Genomic DNA, 20,208 nt, shown 5'->3' on the forward strand with positions numbered 1-20,208 from the left:
GGGGCTCCTCCTCCTGTGAATCTCCTGATCTGTGGGCAGCAAAAATACGTCTGGTAATGCGGCATCCACTCACCCTCTGCGCCTTCTCTCGGAGCTGCAATCCCAACTTCCTCCTAATCGGCCATCTTGCATGCACTCTTCGAGAGGGATATTTTAAAAAGAAACTTATATGCTAGACCTTTATTATTTGGTAAAACATGTCATAGAGGTGTTACTTGAAGGCCACTCTCTCTTTTGGCAAGATCTTATTGACATTCAATTATTGGGTTTATGCCATTTCAGCCACCATGGAAATCAGTGTGAACTGACTGTATTAGTCCATTCTCACACTGCTATAAAGAAATACCTGAGAATGAGTCATGGAGGTGGTAAGTAATTATAAAGAAAAGAGCTTTGTCTGGCTCATGGTTCTGTGGGCTATACAGGAAGTACAGCAGCATCTGCTTGGCTTCTGGGGAGGCCCCAGGAAACATAATCATGGTGGAAGGTGACGGGGGAGTAGGCACATCACATAGCCAGAGCAGGAGCAAGAGAAACAAGGGAGGTGCCACACACTTTTAAACAACTAGACTTTGCAAGAACTATCATGAAGACAATACCAAGGGGACGGTGCTAAACATTCATGAGAAACCACCCTCATGATACAGTCACTTTCCAACAAGCCCCACTCACCCTCAACATTGGAGATTATAATTCAACACGAGTTTTGGATGGGGACACAGATCCAAACCACATCAGTGACAAACATACTATGAACCCACTTGAGGATTGTGCAAAGGAGTAAAACTGACTGAAGCTGGGAAGAATGCCTTCTTGAATGCATGTATCTTCTACAATGAATGGCAGTGAGAAAACCAATATAAATTAAAGCAATTTTTAAGAAACTGAAAGTACTTTGTTAAATTCAGTATTTATTCATAATATTCTTGAATAAATAGATTTTTTTCTTGCAATTGTGTCCATGTGTCCCTGAGTTTCAAAAACCTTCAAAAAAAAATGGTATTTTATGCCCCAAACAATGTTATTTTAAAGTGCTCTTGGCTTTTATAACAAAATCCTGAACCAAACAGCTCAAATAGAAAAGGAAAGAAATTGGAGCATCTATGCCTAGGAAAGGCTTGATCCAGGGTCCACACAATGTGAATATGACCTGCTTTCGCTTTCTCTTTTTCTCAGATATGTTTTGTCAGGACTAACTCCATTTCCAGAGAGGCTCTGATCTCACGGTTCCACAGTGACCAAAAGCAACTTCAGGGATTATGTGTTACTTAATTCATGTTCATCAGGAAAGATGCAATCCACTTCCCAATCCTGCAAACAAATGTTACAGCCCTGAATCTCATCAGGCTTGATGGGGTTCATCTTGACCAACCACTGTGGCCGGGGAACAGAGAAGCTGTGTTGGTTAAGCCAGGTAGGACCCACTCCAGGAGCTACATAAAGATACCTCTTACCCAGAATGAATCATGTACAGCTGGGAAATTCAGGGTACTATTAAGAAGGTGGGAAAGGAGAGAAAATGGATACTGGAAGAGCAATGAATAAATATCCCCTATACAGGCAAATAAAAAAATTCAATTATCAATTAATCTTTTTAAAAAAAAACAAAAACAAAAAACCCTGACGCTGTAGAAAGTCAAGGAAATAGAACACAGGTAGGAAAAAATATCAGTAACAACAATACACATTACTGATACTGAAAAAAAAAAAGTAATGTGTTTGTTATTTAAAGGTAATAAAAACAGTAGATGGAGCTGTGGAAGAGCTCTAACATCCCTGGCCTTGTCCCTGAACTGTCCCTGAATTTCACCTTGCCTCTGCTATTTTTCCACTAACTACCTTATTTTCCCTTTTAAATTGCCATTCAAACTTGAACAATAATTATTTCCCTAGGTTTCCATATCTCAGCCAGGCCAGGCTAGTAAGGGTAGAAAACTATTCCAAGGAAAGGAAAGAAAATTTCTGCCAAGTAAAAATCTATGCATAGGTTTGGCACGTCTGGAGCTGGTGTAGCAAGATCCTAGGATGTGGGAAGATCAGGAAGTGGCCTTCATAATATGTGGGTACAAAAATGGAAAATGGAAAGATATTAGGGTTGAGAAAAGATTAAGAGAAGCTGCATATACCAAGATAGCATGTGGATTTTATCACAATTTTTTAACATAAAGTTGGGATGTATACTCCAAGTAGTGCACAAGAGAGTCCACTGAGATATAAAAACATTAGAATGTTTATATGTAAGAAGAAATTAAGCTTTAGTAATATTTCACAAATGTACTGGCACTACGACCTTAGCCAGTCTAGATGTTAGATGCTCATGTGTCACAAGTAGTCCAAGTGGGACCCTGAGGGAAGAATGGGGATTCCACCTCACAAAGGGCTGGTAGGAGCCCCTCCAGTTCCCACTTCCTCTCAGGATATGCATGATGGTTTCCATGTGACCAGCAAGGAAGGTCTGCTGGTTATACTATGTAACTAAAGGAACCATCAGATGGACACCTGGCTTCAAAGGATTCCTGCAAAGAAGTCAGAGATTAAAAATATTACTATGAATGCAACCTAAGAGAACCCAAAAATGGTAGCATGGACACTTCTCCTGCAGGCTAGTCATCAGCCTCATTAAAAGTTATGCTAATTAAAAGTTGGCAAACATGTTTCAAAGTTGTCAGGAGGACTGTTTGAAATAATAAATTTGTACATCTTGTCATTCACTTATTCGTATCATATATTCATTAATTCATTCAAAAATTTATACTGTGTCAGGTACTGTTCAATTTGCTAATAGTAAACAAAGCTGAGAAAAATCAATTTTGCCTTAGAGGATAATGGCCATTGAAATTCTCACCAAATTGACTGATTACAATGCCAATCAAAATGCCAACAAGTTATTTTGTGTTTTGGTGAAACCTGACAAACATATTCTAAAATTTAGGTAACAGTTAATGCAAAGTTCCAGTATTAGCCAAGGCTGTCTTGATGAAAAACAAGATGGAAGAACTTCCTCCTAGATTGCAAGATACTTAGAAGGCCACATTAATGATGACAATGTGGCACTGGAATAAAGATAGTATATTTGTCAGAGTTCTCCAGAAAAACAGAACCAATGAGATAGACACACACAGGGATTTATTATAAGGAACCAGCTAACACCATTACAGTAGCCAGCAAGTCAGAGACCCAAAAGAGCCAATGCTCAGATAACCAGGAGAGTCACTGGTATAGTTTCAGTCAGAAGGCCAGCAGGCTTTAGACGCATGAAGAGGTGATGTTTCAGTCCAAGTGTGAAAGCAGGAAAACGGACAATGTCTCCGTTGAAAAGCTTTCAGGCAGGAGGACTTCTCTTTTACTCAGGGGAGGGTCAGCCTTCTTGTTCTGTTCAGGCCTCTCATAAAGATATTATATTTGTCAGAGTTCTCCAGAGAAAGAGAACCAATGAGATAGACACACACAGGGATTTATTATAAGGAATCAGCTAACACCATTACAGTAGCCAGCAAGTCAGAGACCCAAGAGATAGGGCCCACCCATATTAGCAAGGGCAATCTGCTTTACTCAGTCAACCAATTTAAATGTTAATCTCACCCCGACACCCTCATAGAAACACCCAGAATAATGTTATCAGGACCTTGTGTCCAGTCAAGTTGATACATAAGATTAATATCACAGATAAACAACAAGACCAATGGAGAGATTCAGGATCACACCTGTGCACCCAAAGGCACTTGATTCACGACGAAGGTAGCACCACAGATCAGTGAGAAACGATTTTCAGTAACAGTGTCAGGCAATGGGATATCAATGTGGAACAAGACGAAAATGGACTACTTACTACCTCAGACCATACCAAAAAAGTTACAGGTAGATCACAGACCTACATGGGAAAAGCAAACCAACACGCTTTTAGATCACATGGAAGATCTTTATGATCTTGGAGTGTGGAAAAATTTTTTAAATAAGGTACAAGTAATTAACCACAAAGGAAAAGTCTAATAAATCTGACTACAATAAAATGTAAAGCATTTCTTCTTTGAAAGATAATATGGAATGTAAACACAAACCATGATTGGAAAAAAAAATAGCTGAAATACACATAATTTCTACAAAAGGGCCCATATCAGCATGAATAAAAAAATTTCTACAAATCAGTAAGAAAGATACAGAGTAGACAAATAATTAAGCAATTTGAACAGGAATTTCACAAAATAAATGCTCAATTTCAGGGAAATATAAATTAAAACCATAACAGATACTATCACACACATTCATCAGAATACCTAGCACTTGAAACACTGTCAACATCGAGTGACACAGACGCTGTGGAACTCACACACAATGACCAGGGAAATTTAAATTGGAATCACCACCATGGAAAGCAATTTTGTACGAGCTAATAAAATTAAAGACATGTATATCCTGGAACATGCAACATTACTTCCTTTTAAATACATGCTTTGGACTCTGGATATATGTGAGAATTTTCACATCAACATTGTTCCTACTTACCCCAAAATGGAAACAAATTTCTATCCAAGGTAGAATCAATAAATTGTGGTATGTTCATGAAATTGAATATTATACAGCAATGAAAATGAACAAACCACACCCAATATCATGACTGAATCTTAAAAAAATAACGGTGAACAAAAATAAACACAAAAGAATACATAGTGTATTATTCCATTTCTATCAAGCTAAAAAATAGGGCAAATGGCATAATTAAGTGGTAAAACCATTAGGAAATATAAATAAAAGCCAGGCTAGTGGTAACTGCTGGAGGAGGCCAGAGGAATAAAAGCAACAAGGGGCACATGGGGGGCAGGGACATCTAGGAGCAGCCAATGTTCCGTTCTATTTCCTTGTGTGGTGGTTACAAGGATCTTTCACAATTTGTTAAGCTTGGCATTTATATTTTGTGTTAAGTTTGTTAGATTTTTTTTTTTTCAATTTAAAAGTTTTGTTTAAAATAAAAGAAGAAAGTAGAGGACAGAAGCTATCTGGATATTGCTTAGTACTGCATTTCGAAAGGGAATACAGATAGAACACAACACTTTTGATCTCTGTTCCTGGTACCCTGCTATTTTTTTTTCCATCAGAATAAAAAAATAATAGTGGTATGGTTTTGCCAGAGAAGACAGGTGTCCCCCGACATTTGGCAAGCCCTGGAAACCTTCCCCTTCTATTGCAGCATCTGAGAACAGACTGTCTTTCTAGATCCAGTGCTATATCCTCAGCCTCTGTAGTAGTACCTGGCAAACAGTAGGAGCTCAAAAAGTATCTGTTCAGTGGATTCACCAGTAAAACTATGTTTTTCAAGACCACATATTCCCAAAATATGTGAGAGTCCTGGAACTTTGTCTCTGAACTGTAAGAACAGCCGTTGAGGTGGTGCTCTATGACAGCACATTCAAGGTTGTTAGTAAAGCTCCCAAACATTTCATTAATGTGTTTCCAATATAACATATGCTAACATGTCAAGTGTCAAACAATTATTTCTTCTCTGTGCTAAAAATACAACTCAGTTTACCATTTTCAAATTTATTAATTAATTTGAATGTTTACTGAATTTTGTAATTTACTGTAGAAATTCTTGGTTTTTGATTCAGGATATTTCAATCATATTTGTAATGCTCCACTAACACAGAATGACCCAAGATTTTATCACCACAATTAGAATATCCTAGCACATGGTAGGCCCTAATAAATGCTTGCTGAATGAATTAGCAAACATTTTAAAATATGGCTGTTTTATAATTTTCACAAGGATACTGAATGACAAGGTACACATCTTTAACATGTACTATGTCGCTCTAAAACCTCCATGAGGAAAATATCTCCTCTAAGATAAAATAAAGTATACCCGAGATGTAAACTGATTTATAAACCAATGACTACCTTCTGTCTTGGTGCATTTATGGTCAACATGAGATTATGTACTGATTGGTGATGGGCACATGTAATTAGCTTTAGAGTTGTTAAGAGTTAGATAATTAATATGTTAATTGTTAAGAGTTAAATAACATGTTCTAGTCATCCTTTTATCAGTTCATGTTATTTAGTTCAGGCTTGCTTGGTAAATGAGGAGGGAAACTGTTTTCCCAACCTCCCATGTCCTACCCTGCTCCCTACCTGCACATTCTTCCCAGAGTAAAGCACGTTCAGGACTTGATCAATTCAGCCAACCCCACCCTAGTCTGGCTATCACCTCCTTCATCGCCAAAGTCCTCCCTCCTTTACTGTCAAGTTTCTTGAAAGAGTAAAGTTTATCAACTCTGCCTCCTCACCTCCCCATCATTTCTCAATCTCAAGTAATCTGGCTATTTCCCTCCAACTCTCACTAAACCTGTCCTCACCGAGTCTTTGCTCACAGTGGCTAAATCCAAAGAGTACTTCTCGATCCTTCTGCCTTATGCTCCACAGCTGCCCTCTCCAACACGGAGGCCACCTGCCACATGTGGCTGCAGAGCAGTAAGCACCAGAAAATAACTGAATTTTTTATTTTAATTTTAATTTAAACACCAATACTTGATTCAACAATAAGATTCTTAGGAACAACTTGGGTATGTGAATCTACTTTATCAACCCTATATTTTATGAAATCTAAATGCAGATCAAGAATTTCCAAGAAAATTTAGCGTCCGAATTAAGATATAACATGTAGATATGTGTTAGTGTAACATACACACTGAATTTCAAAGATGCGGCATGAAAAAGATTATGAATAATCTCATTAGTAATTTGCATATTGATTACATGTTGAAATGATGGTATTTGGGATATATTGAACTAAGTAAAGTATCTTCTTAAAATTTTAAATATTTCTTTTTACGTTTCTTAAAGCAGCACCCAGAAAGTTTGCCATTATCTACGCAGCATGTATTTTATTCCTATTGGACAGCGCTACATTAGATATGAATGGCATTAGACATGAATGAGCACTCATTCTCCATTGCTTCCCTCCTTCTACTTTTTGGACCCCTCTTTGCATTCTGAGGCATCAATCATTCTTCACTTCCCCTTAAGGTCAGTGTCTCCCAAGGCCCTCTCTAGTTCCCCTGTGCCCCTGTCCCAGCATTCTCTGGGGACAGACCTCACCTCACCAAAGGCTTCCACTATTCCCACAGGCGGCTTTCAACCCCCTGCCAGCAAATCAGCTTGCTCTCCTGAGAATGGGATATTCACCTTCTCGCTATACATTTCCAGCTATGCCTAAGTGTATCGACATTTAATATGCCATTACACCTTCTGGGTATTTACCTTATTAATATCTTATAAATCAGGGCCCCTTCTCCATTTTTTTGAGGCCATCACAATTTCTCACCTTATCACTACAATACCTTCCAATGTCTATCCTTGCCCTCTTCTCAACCAACTTCCTTTTGTTGTTAAGTCTCTAAAACTCGCACACTGGCCACATAATTTCTCTTTTTATTTTTTGAGATAGAATCTCACTCTCCTGCCCAGGCTGGAGTGCAGTGTCACAATCTCAGCTCACTGCAACCTCGCCTCCCAGGTTCAAGTGATTCTCTTGCCTCAGCCTCCCAAGTAGCTGGGACTACAGGTGCGTGCAATCACGTCTGGCTAATTTTTTGTATTTTTAGTAGAGACAGTTTCACCATGTTAGCCAGGATGGTCTCTATCTCCTGATCTTGTGATCTACCTGCCTTGGTCTCCTAAAGTGCTGAGATTACAGGCATGAGCCACCGCACCCAACCATGATTTCTCTGTTTAAATACTCTAGTGGCTGCCCCACTGCCATCAAGATAAAAACCTTCTTTAGTCATATGCAAGGTCTGTGTTTGCTGGTGTCTCTGGCTTCATGCTTCATCACCAATCCCACAAAACCCTAAGTTCCAGGTACACCTAAGCATCTGCACCTCCCTGAATACAACATTTGCTTTCTCACCACCATATTTTGCATAGTCTGTTTCTGCTAACAGGAATATTCTCCCTAACTCTATCCTTGCTCTCCTAGCTGTCCTTCAGAATTCAATTAACACGTCACCTGCCCCAGAAAATGTCTCCAAATGCCCACATCTGAGCAAGTTTCCCCTCTATGTCACTGTCACACCTATACATAGCTCTAGCAATAACCCAACTATGCTGCCCTGGAGTGACCTGGTTACCAGTCTGGGAATTCCCTGAAGGCACAGATTAAGTGTTGTAACTTTACCTCCATGAACTATACTTAAAAAGTACCTACTAATAAGTAGATACAGTATTAAACAAACAAAAAAAGAATAAAATGCGAGACCAGAAATTTTAAAATAGGCTAATAAAGTCATGAGTTAATGAAGAAAGTTAACCTAATCACCCTAAAAACACTTTATTAGATGGCCTACTTCAGGACTCAATGAGCTATCTAATATAAAATTATATGCTAAATATTCATTAAAATATCAAATAACAAAAGCAACACTTAAAAAATTAAGGACTAAATATGTTATTTTGTTTCTACTGCCTTGTTTGTTACACATTCATTCTTCCCTAATTCTACTTATCCACTCCTTTTTTCAGTTCCTTACATTAATTTTCCTTCCAATTAAAGTGTGTATTGTTTCCTTCCATTGTCCAATTCCTCTCACTCCCTTCTATTCTTTCAGTCTAACGGAAAACATAAATACCATCTTTATCTCTATTAGGAATTTTGTCTAAAACAAAGAAATCGTAAAAAGCAGTGAATATAATGATATCACCAGTCAGACTGATAGACAAAACCATAAGCACTAATCTGGTTGGATGATTTCATAATACTAAGCATAATACAAAGCATAATACTAATCTGAACCACATGCATACTAAGTGGAGTTTGGCACGCATCAGCAAGTCCTGGGGTTGGTGCAGCAAGGCAGTGAGGGGAAACAGAAAAGAACAGCCAATGTGCCACTAGTGAGGGCAGCTGCAGCCCAGCCTCACCGCATCTCCACCTTACGCCTGCCCTTCAGGAGTAAGCAGAAGCAGAAGCAGAAGCAGAAGCAGACAGGGAAATCTAGGAAGCTGTCAGCTACCTGGACTAGCATGGTAGGTAACCAACTGGGAAGTGTCAGTAGCAGAGGCCACGCAGTACTAAGTTCCGGTCTGTGCGTATGCTGGCCCAGGCATGAACTTTGGGACACAAAATAGAGTGCTGCTCCCACCACACTGCTGAATTTTCATTTTACTACAAAATAGATTTTGAGAGAGGCAGGGAAGCATGTGAAAAGGAATTACTTAAGTATTTAAACCAGGTTGGGAGAGAAAAACAATTTTCTGAAGGATAGCAATTGCTAGAGTGAAATAGAATACATTATTTTAATCACCTGAAAGAAGCTTTTCAAAATCACTCAACATTAGGTCTTCACCCTAAGGACTGATTATCTTTTGGAATTCACAGTCAAGCAAAATTGAAATCTCTTGAAAAACTTTATACCCAGCAAGATAATGTAACAGTGAAGGGTATGTTTGAAAAAGTTTCTCAAACATCATAGACCTGGACCCCCCTAAAAAATTGTTTAAGCAGCACTTTTAAATGATTGATTTAAGTCAAAGTGCAGAGCAAGATTTACTCTCTTACCTGTATCCAGTAGTTAAGTTTTGATTGTCCAGAATTCTGTGGTTCTTTGTTAATCAGACAACATAAGCACCATATTAGAATTTTCTGGCTTTCATCTACAAAAAAGGAAAACTTAGTAAGTTTTATCAAACAGAAAAAATAACCAATATAAAAACATTTTAAACATTATATTTAGGAAAATCTCAAACTACTAAGTTCACAGAACCAGTATCCCTGAATACAACATTTGCTTTCTCACCACCCTACTTGGCACGTTCTCTTCCTGCTAACAGGAATATTCTCTTTCACTCTATGCTTGCTCTCCTAGCTGTCCTTCAGAATTCCCTAAACTTAACTTTGTGGGTTTTTTCCCTTCTTGTGGCCTCGAGATCACTTAACACTTGTGTGGTCAATTCCCTGTCTTTAACAGTAGCCATTTTTAAAGCCAAACGAGAAGGATGGAAAGCACTTAGAGAACTGGGTTTTTCTCATGATTAGTTTTTTATTTAACATTTGAAACCATTAGTAATTTCAACCTTTCTAAGGCAACTTAATGGTTATAGGCAGTCAGTAGCCAATATTTCTGATTTAATCTTTTAATTTTCTAATTTGTCAAAATATTTTCACTTGTTAAAAAGAAATTTAATAAAAAGGATTGTTTTAAAATATATTTTTAGTATCAAGTGCTTTGGATAAAACAGAAGCCTCTTACGTGCTCCTTTACTCTAAAATGTAAATTCTTTACTCTAAAATATAAAACTTTACGAAACATGCAATGAAAATCTAAACTTTGAAATCTTACATTTTGCAAGAACATCTACTTGATGAGCCACTTTCCTTTTCCCCTTGTGGTGACTGAGTCTATTCCAGTTGGAGAATTTATAACACCATTAAGAAACAAAATTGCGGCCTAGAAACTGAAGATGTCAGTAACTGAGCTAGGGCAAAGCAAATTCAGACTTTATTAACAAGGCCATGGAGGTGAGTAAGACACCCAGTACCTGGAATCAGTCCTCTCTACTGCCTCATTTTCTGCAATCTAATAAACCCAATCTTTCTTTCTTTCTTTTTTTTTTTTTTTTTTTTTTGAGGTAGGGTCTCACTGTCACCCAGGCTGGAATGCTGGAGTGCTGGAGTGCAGTGGCACGATCTCAGATCAATGCAACATCCACCTCCCGGGCTCACTCGAGTCTCCCACCTCAGCCTCTTGAGTAGCTGGGACCACAGGTGTGTGCCACCACATCCAGCTAATTTTTAGGTTTTTTGTAGAGATGGGATCTCACCATGTTGCCCAGGCTGGTCTCCAACTCCTGAGCTCAAGGATCCTCCTGCCATGGCCTCCCAAAGTGCTGGGATTACATGCATGAGCTACTATGCCTGGCCAAAACGCAGCATTTCTAAGGGCTTCATTAACAAAGAAATAAAAACATACCAACTCTAGTAAACTACTTCTGTATTTTTATCCACAAACTAAAAAATGCTAGAAGTAATTTTTAAACCCATTTTTTCCCTGTGAACATCCATAAGCTTATGCTTTTCCAGTAACTTAACAGCTCTGAAAAAAACTTTATCAGGGGTTATTCTGAGGCCATTCATTTTTTTCCCCCTAGCTTTTATGAGCTCAAATAAAGTATTATAAGGCACTGGCTTGTCTGGGATCTGTTCATTTCAAGAGTTGTATAATTTAACCACTAAAGATCCTAGGGTTCGTCAGGTTTAACCAATGCCACTAATTAAAACTGTGACTGTTATGCTTCCCACAGTTTAAATATTAGGAGAAATTCTATCTAGCTTCATGCAGCAAGTGTGACAGATGCACCCAATGACATCCTTACACGTGCAGCAGGTTGTTAAAAAGAACGTGATCTGATGGGGAGCATTTCCAAAAACCAGACACTTACCACCAAAAAAAAAAAAAAGGAAATGTCAGTTTATAAAACTTAAATCTAAAAGAATCCCAAAATCTGGGAGTTTCCCCAGGTGTTGAGTGATTATGCAAACTTAGTTGAAAAATTATTATTTTTTTTTTATTTTTCTCCCAAAAAATAAAAAAAAGAGAAGCCAGAGAAACTTCCACCCAACCTTTAGGAGCTGACTTTTCTTGCCCAGAGTCAATGCACTGAAATGCACTGCTAATGAGCAAAAGCTTGCTTTGCTTAGGCAATTTACAAACATGAGCCACGCTTGTTATTCATGAGTGGCACTAGCACTCACTCCAGAGGCTAGCATCTCAGGCTTCTCCCTGGAGGCCCTGAGCTTGGGCTGGAACATCCCACAGGGCATGTTAAGGGAGATGGGAAACTGCCTGGGATTCACTGCAGGGACAGTGGCTGACAGCCCATCTTAGTGTAAATTTGGATTCTAAAAATGAGTGGAAGGGAAAGGACGTTAACATACACTTGCCACCTTATATTTTATTTTTATATCTGGAATTGAAATTCCATATAAAAGCTGAACTAATTGTTTAATCTTTAATTCTATACTCTGAAAGTATGAAGGCAGCACATTTTTAAGACAATAAATATTCACTGTTTTAAGCTGCTAAGTTTGGCAGAAATTTGTTATACAGAATAGAGTGAATAGTGAAGAAGAGAGGTAACAGCTGTTACGCTTCATCATGAGGGCAGAGTTAGAAGCAATGGACCAGAATTTCAGAAGGTGAAGGCAGTGTTTTTATGCTGAGGACATTGCCGAATAAAAAGGTGTTCTCTTGCTTTCCATTATTATCGATTTTGTCTCTTCTCTTTTCGGTATCTTTTTATTTCCAAATCAACCCTATTTCCTTATTACCCTTTTCTGATCCTATTCTCCATGAACACTACATATGGCTTACTTTTTTCCATGACGAAAATTGTTTGCTTTTACTGTAATTAAAAAGCAATTTTGATATTATAAAACCATAAGAAAAGATCCCTTCCAGGAATAAAGTGCACAACTTGTGAAACAACAGGGGCAACACAGGCAACATTTGACTGCTCATGGAGTTTCATGTCGTTCAGCCACCTCTGTGAGCTCATAGCCAGTGCATACCTCAACAGGAAACTGAAATTTATGGGCAGTTCAAAAGGTAACACAAGCGTTGAGACAGAAAGGGATGGAGAATTTGTTTCTGGTTGTTAGAGGGGGCCAAGGCCAATGCTGATAAGGTACTAAGGAAAGATCACAGACAGATATGAGTTCAAGGACACCAAAACAAATCAATCTGACCTCCTACTTTTACAAAAAAAAGGAATATGAGACCCCACGGGTTCAGGTGCCCTGTCTTAGAGAATCACATCTTCAAGTCAGTCCCAGTAGGGGCTCTACTGAGAAACCCTCGTTCCTCTCAGCAACTGCTACTCCCATTCAGAAAACAATCACATTGAGTGAGGCTGACCTGCTTAGGTATCTCTTTTCCCTGACTGGAAGGTCACAATGGGCAAAGACGGTGAGCCACGTTTTCCTAAGGGCTGGCACACACACACAAAAAAACACTTGGTAGGCCGGGTGCAGTGGCTCACACCTATAATCCCAGCACTTTGGGAGGCCAAGGCGGGCAGATCACAAAGTCAGGCGATAGAGACCATTCTGGCTAACACAGTGAAACCCCACCTCTACTAAAAATACAAAAAACTAGCTGGGTGTGGTGGCAAGTAATCCCAGCTACTCAGGAGTGAGAGGCAGGAGAATTGCTTGAACCCAGGAGGTGGAGGTCGTAATGAGCCAAGATCACGCCACTGCACTCCAGCCTGGGTGAAAGAACAAGATTCTGTCTCAAAATAAATAAATAAATAAAACCATTTGGTAAATACCTGCTGAATGACTATGTATACGCAAGTGAAACTGGCTAGTGGGAATGCCAGTACTGGAACACTACGATCACAGGATGTGATCCAATGGAGTCAGAACACTACAACAAGGTGGACTTTAAAGTCACATGAGAAGTGAGGTTCTGGCTCTTATTAGTGTTGTATTCTAGGGAAAGCGACTTACTGACTCTAATCCATAATTTTCTACCCCACAACACTATCATCAAGAATTCAATTAGGTCCATTATGTAGTCCACAGAGAACAGTGCCCAGCACAAAGTGAGCAATGCCTCTCACACTACATCATAAACCTCCCCATGTTTATGTTAACAATATTGTTATAGTTGATTTATTGCATTGTTGTCATTGTTAATCCCTTAAACCAGGCAAGGTGGCTCACACCGGTAATCCCAGCACGTTGCGGGGCCAAGGTGGGCGAATCACCTGAGGTCAGGAGTTCAAGACCAACATGGCCAATATGGTGAAACCCCGTCTCAATTAAAAATCCAAAAATTAGCTGGGTGTGGTGGAGGCACCTGTAATCCCAGCTACTTGGGAGGCTGAGGCAGGAGAATTGCTTGACCCTGGGAGGTGGAGGTTGCAGTGGGCCCAGACTACGTTATTGCACTCCAGCCTAGGCAACAAATGCAAAACTGTCCCCCTCCCAAAAAAAAAAAAAAAAAAGAGAGAAAAGAAAAGAAAAGGAAAAGTTATATAAATGTGATCTCTCTCAAAAAATCTTATTGTACTATACTGTGGGTAACAGAAACTGCAAAAAGTCAAAGAGGGGGGCTATTGTATGCATTCTTTCATCAGATGTGTTTTATTGTGTGTGTGTGTGCACACATCCATGTGCATACACATATACACACATACACACGTACATAATGTATTTCTGGTCAAAGATGTTTGAGAAACACTGACCTAACTGCAACAGATAAACCTAGGACAGGTAAGCGTAGCCTTAGTGGGTAAACACACTGCTGACTCACTAGTTTTGCCATTTTGAATCAAGAATTTGAACAAGTTTAGGGGTTGGGGGAAGAGGTGTAAGTGGGAAGAAGGAGGGACAGATGAGGGTGGGGTGGAGTGAGCGAGGCTGAGTGTGTGGGTGTCCATGCACGCATGTTCACAGGGCTAAACACACATGTTGTCCCTTTCCTGCCTAGTTCATGTCTCTTCCAATAATTACTATGACAGCCTAGAAATGGGAAACTATGATTCTTTAAAACATCAAAGGGGAATATTCATTTTATTTTGGGTTCTAATGTCATTATATTATGCAATTAGCCTTTGACTTTAAAAAATCTGAAAAGTAAATATTACATTAGCTAATAATAAAGTCCATCCGAGGCAAACCTCAGCCCTGTTCCTTGGGAGGCCCTAGGATGACAAAGAGAACTAAAACCACAGTTCCTGTTCTCGAGAGGCATGCTGTCTTCCAGGGCATCAGACAGTGAAGTAAGTGTATTAAAGGAAGATGCTGGAGGTCATGGAGATACTCTCAGCAGTTCGTAACTCAGCCCAGTAAGGCTACTGCAAAGGAGAATGAGTGTAAAAGAAATCCTGATGCAAAGCACCTTCAAGCACTGTTAGTAATAGGACCCAGCTACTACCATGAGGTATAGCTGTAGAAGATGAAACAGGAAATGAGACTGGACAGCAAGCAGGAGCTCAATGAAGGATACCTCCCCCCAAAAGTGCCCCCAAATTCCTCTCAACCTTAAATAAAACCAAAATGGCACTCTTAAATAAAGTCAAAGCAGCCAAAGGCAAAGGCAAAGTCACGGCAGGATTCAGACTCTGAAGTATGACTTTACAACATGGGAAACAGTGTGAGTTGTTATAAAACTGTGAAACAAAAGTAACTCGGTATCATCAGTATAGCCATTTTATGCTGAATTTAAAATGAAGTTATGAAGGTGATTACAGGCAAAAATAGACACCTAAATCATCTAGGAATTTCTGTCCTCTAATACAAAGAGCTCTATTTTCCTAAAGATCTGCACTGGGTGCTCTTTCCTAAAGATCTGCACTGGAAAATAGAGCTCTTTGTATTGTGTGTGCGTGTGCGTGTGCGTGTCTATACAAACCTACACACACAGACATGAACAACAGTATAGGAAGCCATCTTTGTAATGGAACAATGAATACATTTGATAAGCTGTTTCAGAAAAAGAAATAATAAAAGAAAGGTTCATAATCTAAGCCTCTGTGAAACAATGCGAAGATTAAAATAGCCATTTTGAGAGGACTCGTTTTGGATTCTTACCATATGCTAAAATAAAAGGATTCCAACAAGCTTTTGCCAACAGTTGACCAATTGTGGGGAATCTTTCAATAACTGTATTAGAATCCTGTGAAAGAAAATTAAATTTTGGTCAGTAAAGGCATGATGCAACTCAAAAAGACTGAACTGATATAGGTTGAGGGAGCCTGAATGCTTCTTGTTTAGTATACCATTTTTAAAAGGTGACAAAAAAAGGATTAGAGAAGATCTTTAGCTAAGTAATTCAAATAAAGCTTAAAAAGCAACCAACCACCTTACTTCATCCTTAGTCACCAAACTAAGATGTATGACATAGTTAGGTAAAATCAGTTGTGTTGCAAAATTAATTCTACTCAGGAACGGCTACTTTATTTAAAAATAACAAAGATTGCTCGAGAGTTGAAAACACATTACTGGGCTGAACACAGTGGCTCACACCGGTAATTCCAGCACTTTGGGAGGCCAAGGCAGGTGGATCACCTGAGGTCAGGAGTTCGCAGCCAGCCTGACCAATATGGTGAAACCCTATCTCTACTAAAAATACAAAAATTAGCCAAGCGTGCTGGCATGTGCCTATAGTCCCAGCTACTTGGGAGGCTGAGGCTGGAGAATTGCTTGAACCTGGGAGGAGGAGGTTGCAGTGAGTCGAGATCTCGCCATTGCACTCCAGCCTGGGTGACAGAGTGACATTCCATCTCAAAAAAAAAAAAGGGAAAACACAATATTGGTGATCAATAACCACATAATCCTGTATCTTCATCCTGGTTTTTTATTCTAACATAAGAGAGGTTACTAACTCAGCTCTACTAAGGCTATTTCAAAGAAGGTTTAAAAGAACAAGAACTCTGGAACTTGAATAAAGAAATAAAAACAGCCAAAGCATAAATGTATATATCTCTGTTTATTACTATTTTGATTACTGTATAGTAAATGACATCATATTTAGTCTGTAACAATCTAAACCCTGACAAAAAAAGGATCAACCAAATAGAAAACAAGTTAAGATTTAAAAACACACAAGCTATTGTACAACTGGACCTTTTTCTACTTCTTACCTTTCATAAAAGTTAAAAAATAAAAGCAAACTAATGTGCAGGTAGGCTGAAATGATGGGCACTTCCTGCTGCAGCAGCAAAACATCTCTCACATGTGTCCCAGCATCAAGGCTGGTCCTCGACTTTCTGGGACCACATAAAAGTCAAGTTACATATGTCTCATTAAAAAAAAATTTTTTTAATTAGCATTGGTTTTTCACACAGACTGTATCTTCCTTCTAGTTTCTAAGGACATATGAACACATACTATCAATACAAATTATTCTTCAAATTTCGTATTTGCTCTTTGATTAAGGGAAGAAAAGCTTAACACAAGGACACTTTGCTAAGTGACAATTTTGCTTTTCATTTTGAAATTAAATGCAAAATACTAGCTCATAATATATAAACAAGTGCCAAGTCATAAAAATATAATGAAAGAAACATGACACCCATAAAAAGATATTAAATTTTGAAAATAATAAATTATATAACAGTAAAGATAGTCAAAATCTTAATGTTTATAAAAAGTATTATATTTATTAAAAAATCTTAATATTTATCATCTCTTAGGACAGCCAACTTGAGAACAGGGTGGAGGAAAGGCTTAGCAGGTAGCAAATTCTCCAAGATTCAAGGGACACAAAGGCCTTTAAAAGAATCCCATTTAATACTTGACAACAAGCATGAAATGTTGATTATTTAAAAACAACTTGCTTGGTCAGGAAGTCTCATGTGACAATACAGCTACTCAAGAAGAAATTATAGTAATATAATAAATCAGATACTAGGAAACCAGCTCTTGGGTAATTTGTCTTCCTAATCCATCGGCACTTTAGTCAATACCACAAGTCCCAACTCTGGATGGCATTCTGTATTGGTGAAATCTGGTAGAGACCCTGAAGTCAGAAAATCACTTCATTATTTTGGTCTACTACTTACCATCTCTTTCAAGGCTTCATACATCTTCCTCAGGAACTCCTGGAACTGAGCCAGGTGAAGACAGGTGTCTTGCTGAGTTTCCAAAGTGGAAGCCTGATCCCATACAGAAAGCTTCTGCATCCAGAACTGATAATCACAAGAAAGATCTACTGAATCTTGAGCCATCTTGGAAAAAGGGAAAAGGTGACGTCCCCTTCACAGAAGCCTGTCCAGCACTGAAGGAAATAGTGGGTATACATTAAATCTGTAAGAAAGGGAACAAATAGAAGCATTTCTAAAAGGCTCTTTTATCAGTGCCTACATGACCCATTGATGGGTAAAGAGGGGATTACAAGGAACTAAAATAGCATGGCTTCTATGCTGGAGTCATCTTTGAATTGTTATAAAATGTGTCATCCAGCTGGAGCTCCAATTTTTACCATCTGAATTTTTTATCATGATACTATCATTAGGCTAGAAGTCATTATATCTCCACAGGAACATGCTAATTATGCACAAAAAACACAGCTGATAATACTTTATATCCTCTTTTTAAGATTGAGCTATTTTTAAATGTTCTGAATATGAAGTTGATTTGAGTATTTTAATGTAATAGGAAATCAAAAACATCCACGAATGTTTAATAATAGTCTGTGCCTAAGAAATGTTTTTGAAGTTCTTATGTTTTATACGAATTTCTGGCTTCTCATTTAGATGTAAAAAAATCTCTATGCATTACAGTCTAATGAATTTTTTCCCAGTTTCTCATTTCTTAGAAAAAAGTAGGGAGGCTGAGGCGGGTGGATCATGAGGTCAAGAGATCGAGACCATCCTGGTCAACATGGTGAAACCCCGTCTCTACTAAAAATACAAAAAATTAGCTGGGCGTGGTGGCGCGTGCCTGTAATCCCAGCTACTCAGGAGGCTGAGGCAGGAGAATTGCCTGAAGCCAGGAGGCGGAGGTTGCGGTGAGCTGAGATCGCGCCATTGCACTCCAGCCTGGGTAACAAGAGCGAAACTCCGTCTCAAAAAAAAAAGAAAAAAGAAAAAAGTAAAGTAATTCATTCCACATTAATCAATTTAAGCAATCTTTTAATGAAAGATTGCTTTATATGCTTGATCTCACTTCATTCACAAGAAGCCCTATTTTAGTAAAATAATAATAAATTCCAATTTCTGAGGAGGAATACTGGTTCTAAGTGACAGTAGATAAAATCTTATAAGCCTGACTTCCTACCCCTGAAGGCCATGCTAAAAAGAACAATGGAGTTACAGAGATGGAGCTGGTTCAGTGGCTCCAGTGCCCCCTCCCATCCCACACCCCTCCCCTCCATTGCCAGTGGAAGCTGGAAGCAGGAATCACAGAGGAGGAAAGGCTGCCTCTCAACAGGTGCAGGCCTTCACTGGCTCTGACACTCCCTGGTACAGGGAGGATATTCAGCAATCTAATTTCAAAAGACTGGTAGTAAATAAAGTAAGTTTAAATCCTCAACAGCCATAATTAACAGGTGAAATGCTCCCAATTAAATATCCAACATATCAACCTCAAAGGAGGTTCCCATTACCAAACAAGAAAACAAGAAGAAATTTAAGACAACTGTACAATTTGGCTGCAATGCAAAAAAATCTAGATTGGAAAAATTAAAGTTTTAAAATACCTAAAAATGTGCAGTTTTTATGTTCACTTGGGCAGCACACATACTAGAACATTTACAGTTTAGCCAAGTGTAGGGTCCAGCCAGCCCTACAGGGTTCTGTGAGCCCCTCCTGGCTGGTGCAGAGATGAGAAATTGTAGAAATAAAAGACACAAGACACCAAGATCGAGAAAAGAGAGTTTGGGCCCAGGGGTCCACTGCTACCCAAATTGCGGAGAACAGCAGTAGCCCCAAATGCCTGGATGCTCTCAATTTAATTGGGTTGCAAATCTGGGGGCAAGGTACATATGGCGTGGTCTTGGTGGTCGGAGACTGGGGACAGGGTAGATAGAGCATGGCAGTGATAGGGTCAAGTACATCACATGTCATTCAGGTAGGGGCTAGGAATTTCTGGCACCCGAAGTGAATAAGGAGCATAATGCATCAGCACTTTTTCCATACTTATCAAGAAAGAACAAAAACATTAAGATTTATATTACTATTACTGATTATCTTTTCTAAGAAAAGAGAAACCAAGTGCAGAAGCATAACATGAGAGTAGACATGGAACCTGACCACTGAAGCACAGCATCACATAGAGACAATTAAGCCCCCAGATGTCTGCAGGCCTACCTGACAGCCATCAGGCCTTACCACAAGAGCTTGGAGAAGTGGAGTTTCTTCCTAACTCCTCGGGGGAAGGAGACGTCTCAGCTATTTTGGATGTCTCCTTCCCTAGCTGGCTAAACAGCGGGCACTTTCCCAGCGCTGGCAATGCCGCACAGCCAAGGCGCCGCCGCACAGCCAAGGTGCCCTCCAGCAGCCCTTATGCGGGCATGACAGAGGGCTTAAAGCATCTTGCCTTAGTGTCATTTTTTTCACAATGTCACCCCAGGTTCACACTTCCAATCTGAGAGGCATTAGTAAAAGAATTAAGATCACCTATAATTAACTAAGACTACAACTATATTTCTAGTTACTCTCTTCTCCATTATTTATATGGAAATAGGCTGAGGCTTTTGGCTCCTGCCT

At 39.1% G+C, this 20,208-nt stretch overlaps 1 protein-coding gene across 8 annotated transcripts in view; it reads right to left on the reverse strand.

Moving 5' to 3' along the window:
* The window catches only part of FANCC (FA complementation group C), a 218,040-nt gene that overhangs the window by 132,816 nt on the left and 65,016 nt on the right, over positions 1-20,208 (reverse strand). For all 8 annotated transcript variants that reach the window (XM_012461949.3, XM_064361530.1, XM_064361529.1 and 5 more), the window contains 3 exons: positions 17,563-17,806; positions 15,590-15,674; positions 9,551-9,645 (listed from right to left, as the gene is read on the reverse strand). In XM_012461949.3, coding sequence (XP_012317372.2) covers positions 9,551-9,645; positions 15,590-15,674; positions 17,563-17,727 — 345 coding nt within the window. In that variant the 5' untranslated portion in view covers positions 17,728-17,806. The remainder of the gene's footprint in view (positions 1-9,550; positions 9,646-15,589; positions 15,675-17,562; positions 17,807-20,208) is intronic.

This window comes from Aotus nancymaae, unplaced genomic scaffold (assembly GCF_030222135.1).
Source record: "Aotus nancymaae isolate 86718 unplaced genomic scaffold, 86718_ANA_hifiasm-v0.15.2.pri h1tg000041l, whole genome shotgun sequence".
Classification (NCBI taxonomy): Eukaryota; Metazoa; Chordata; class Mammalia; order Primates; family Aotidae; genus Aotus; species Aotus nancymaae.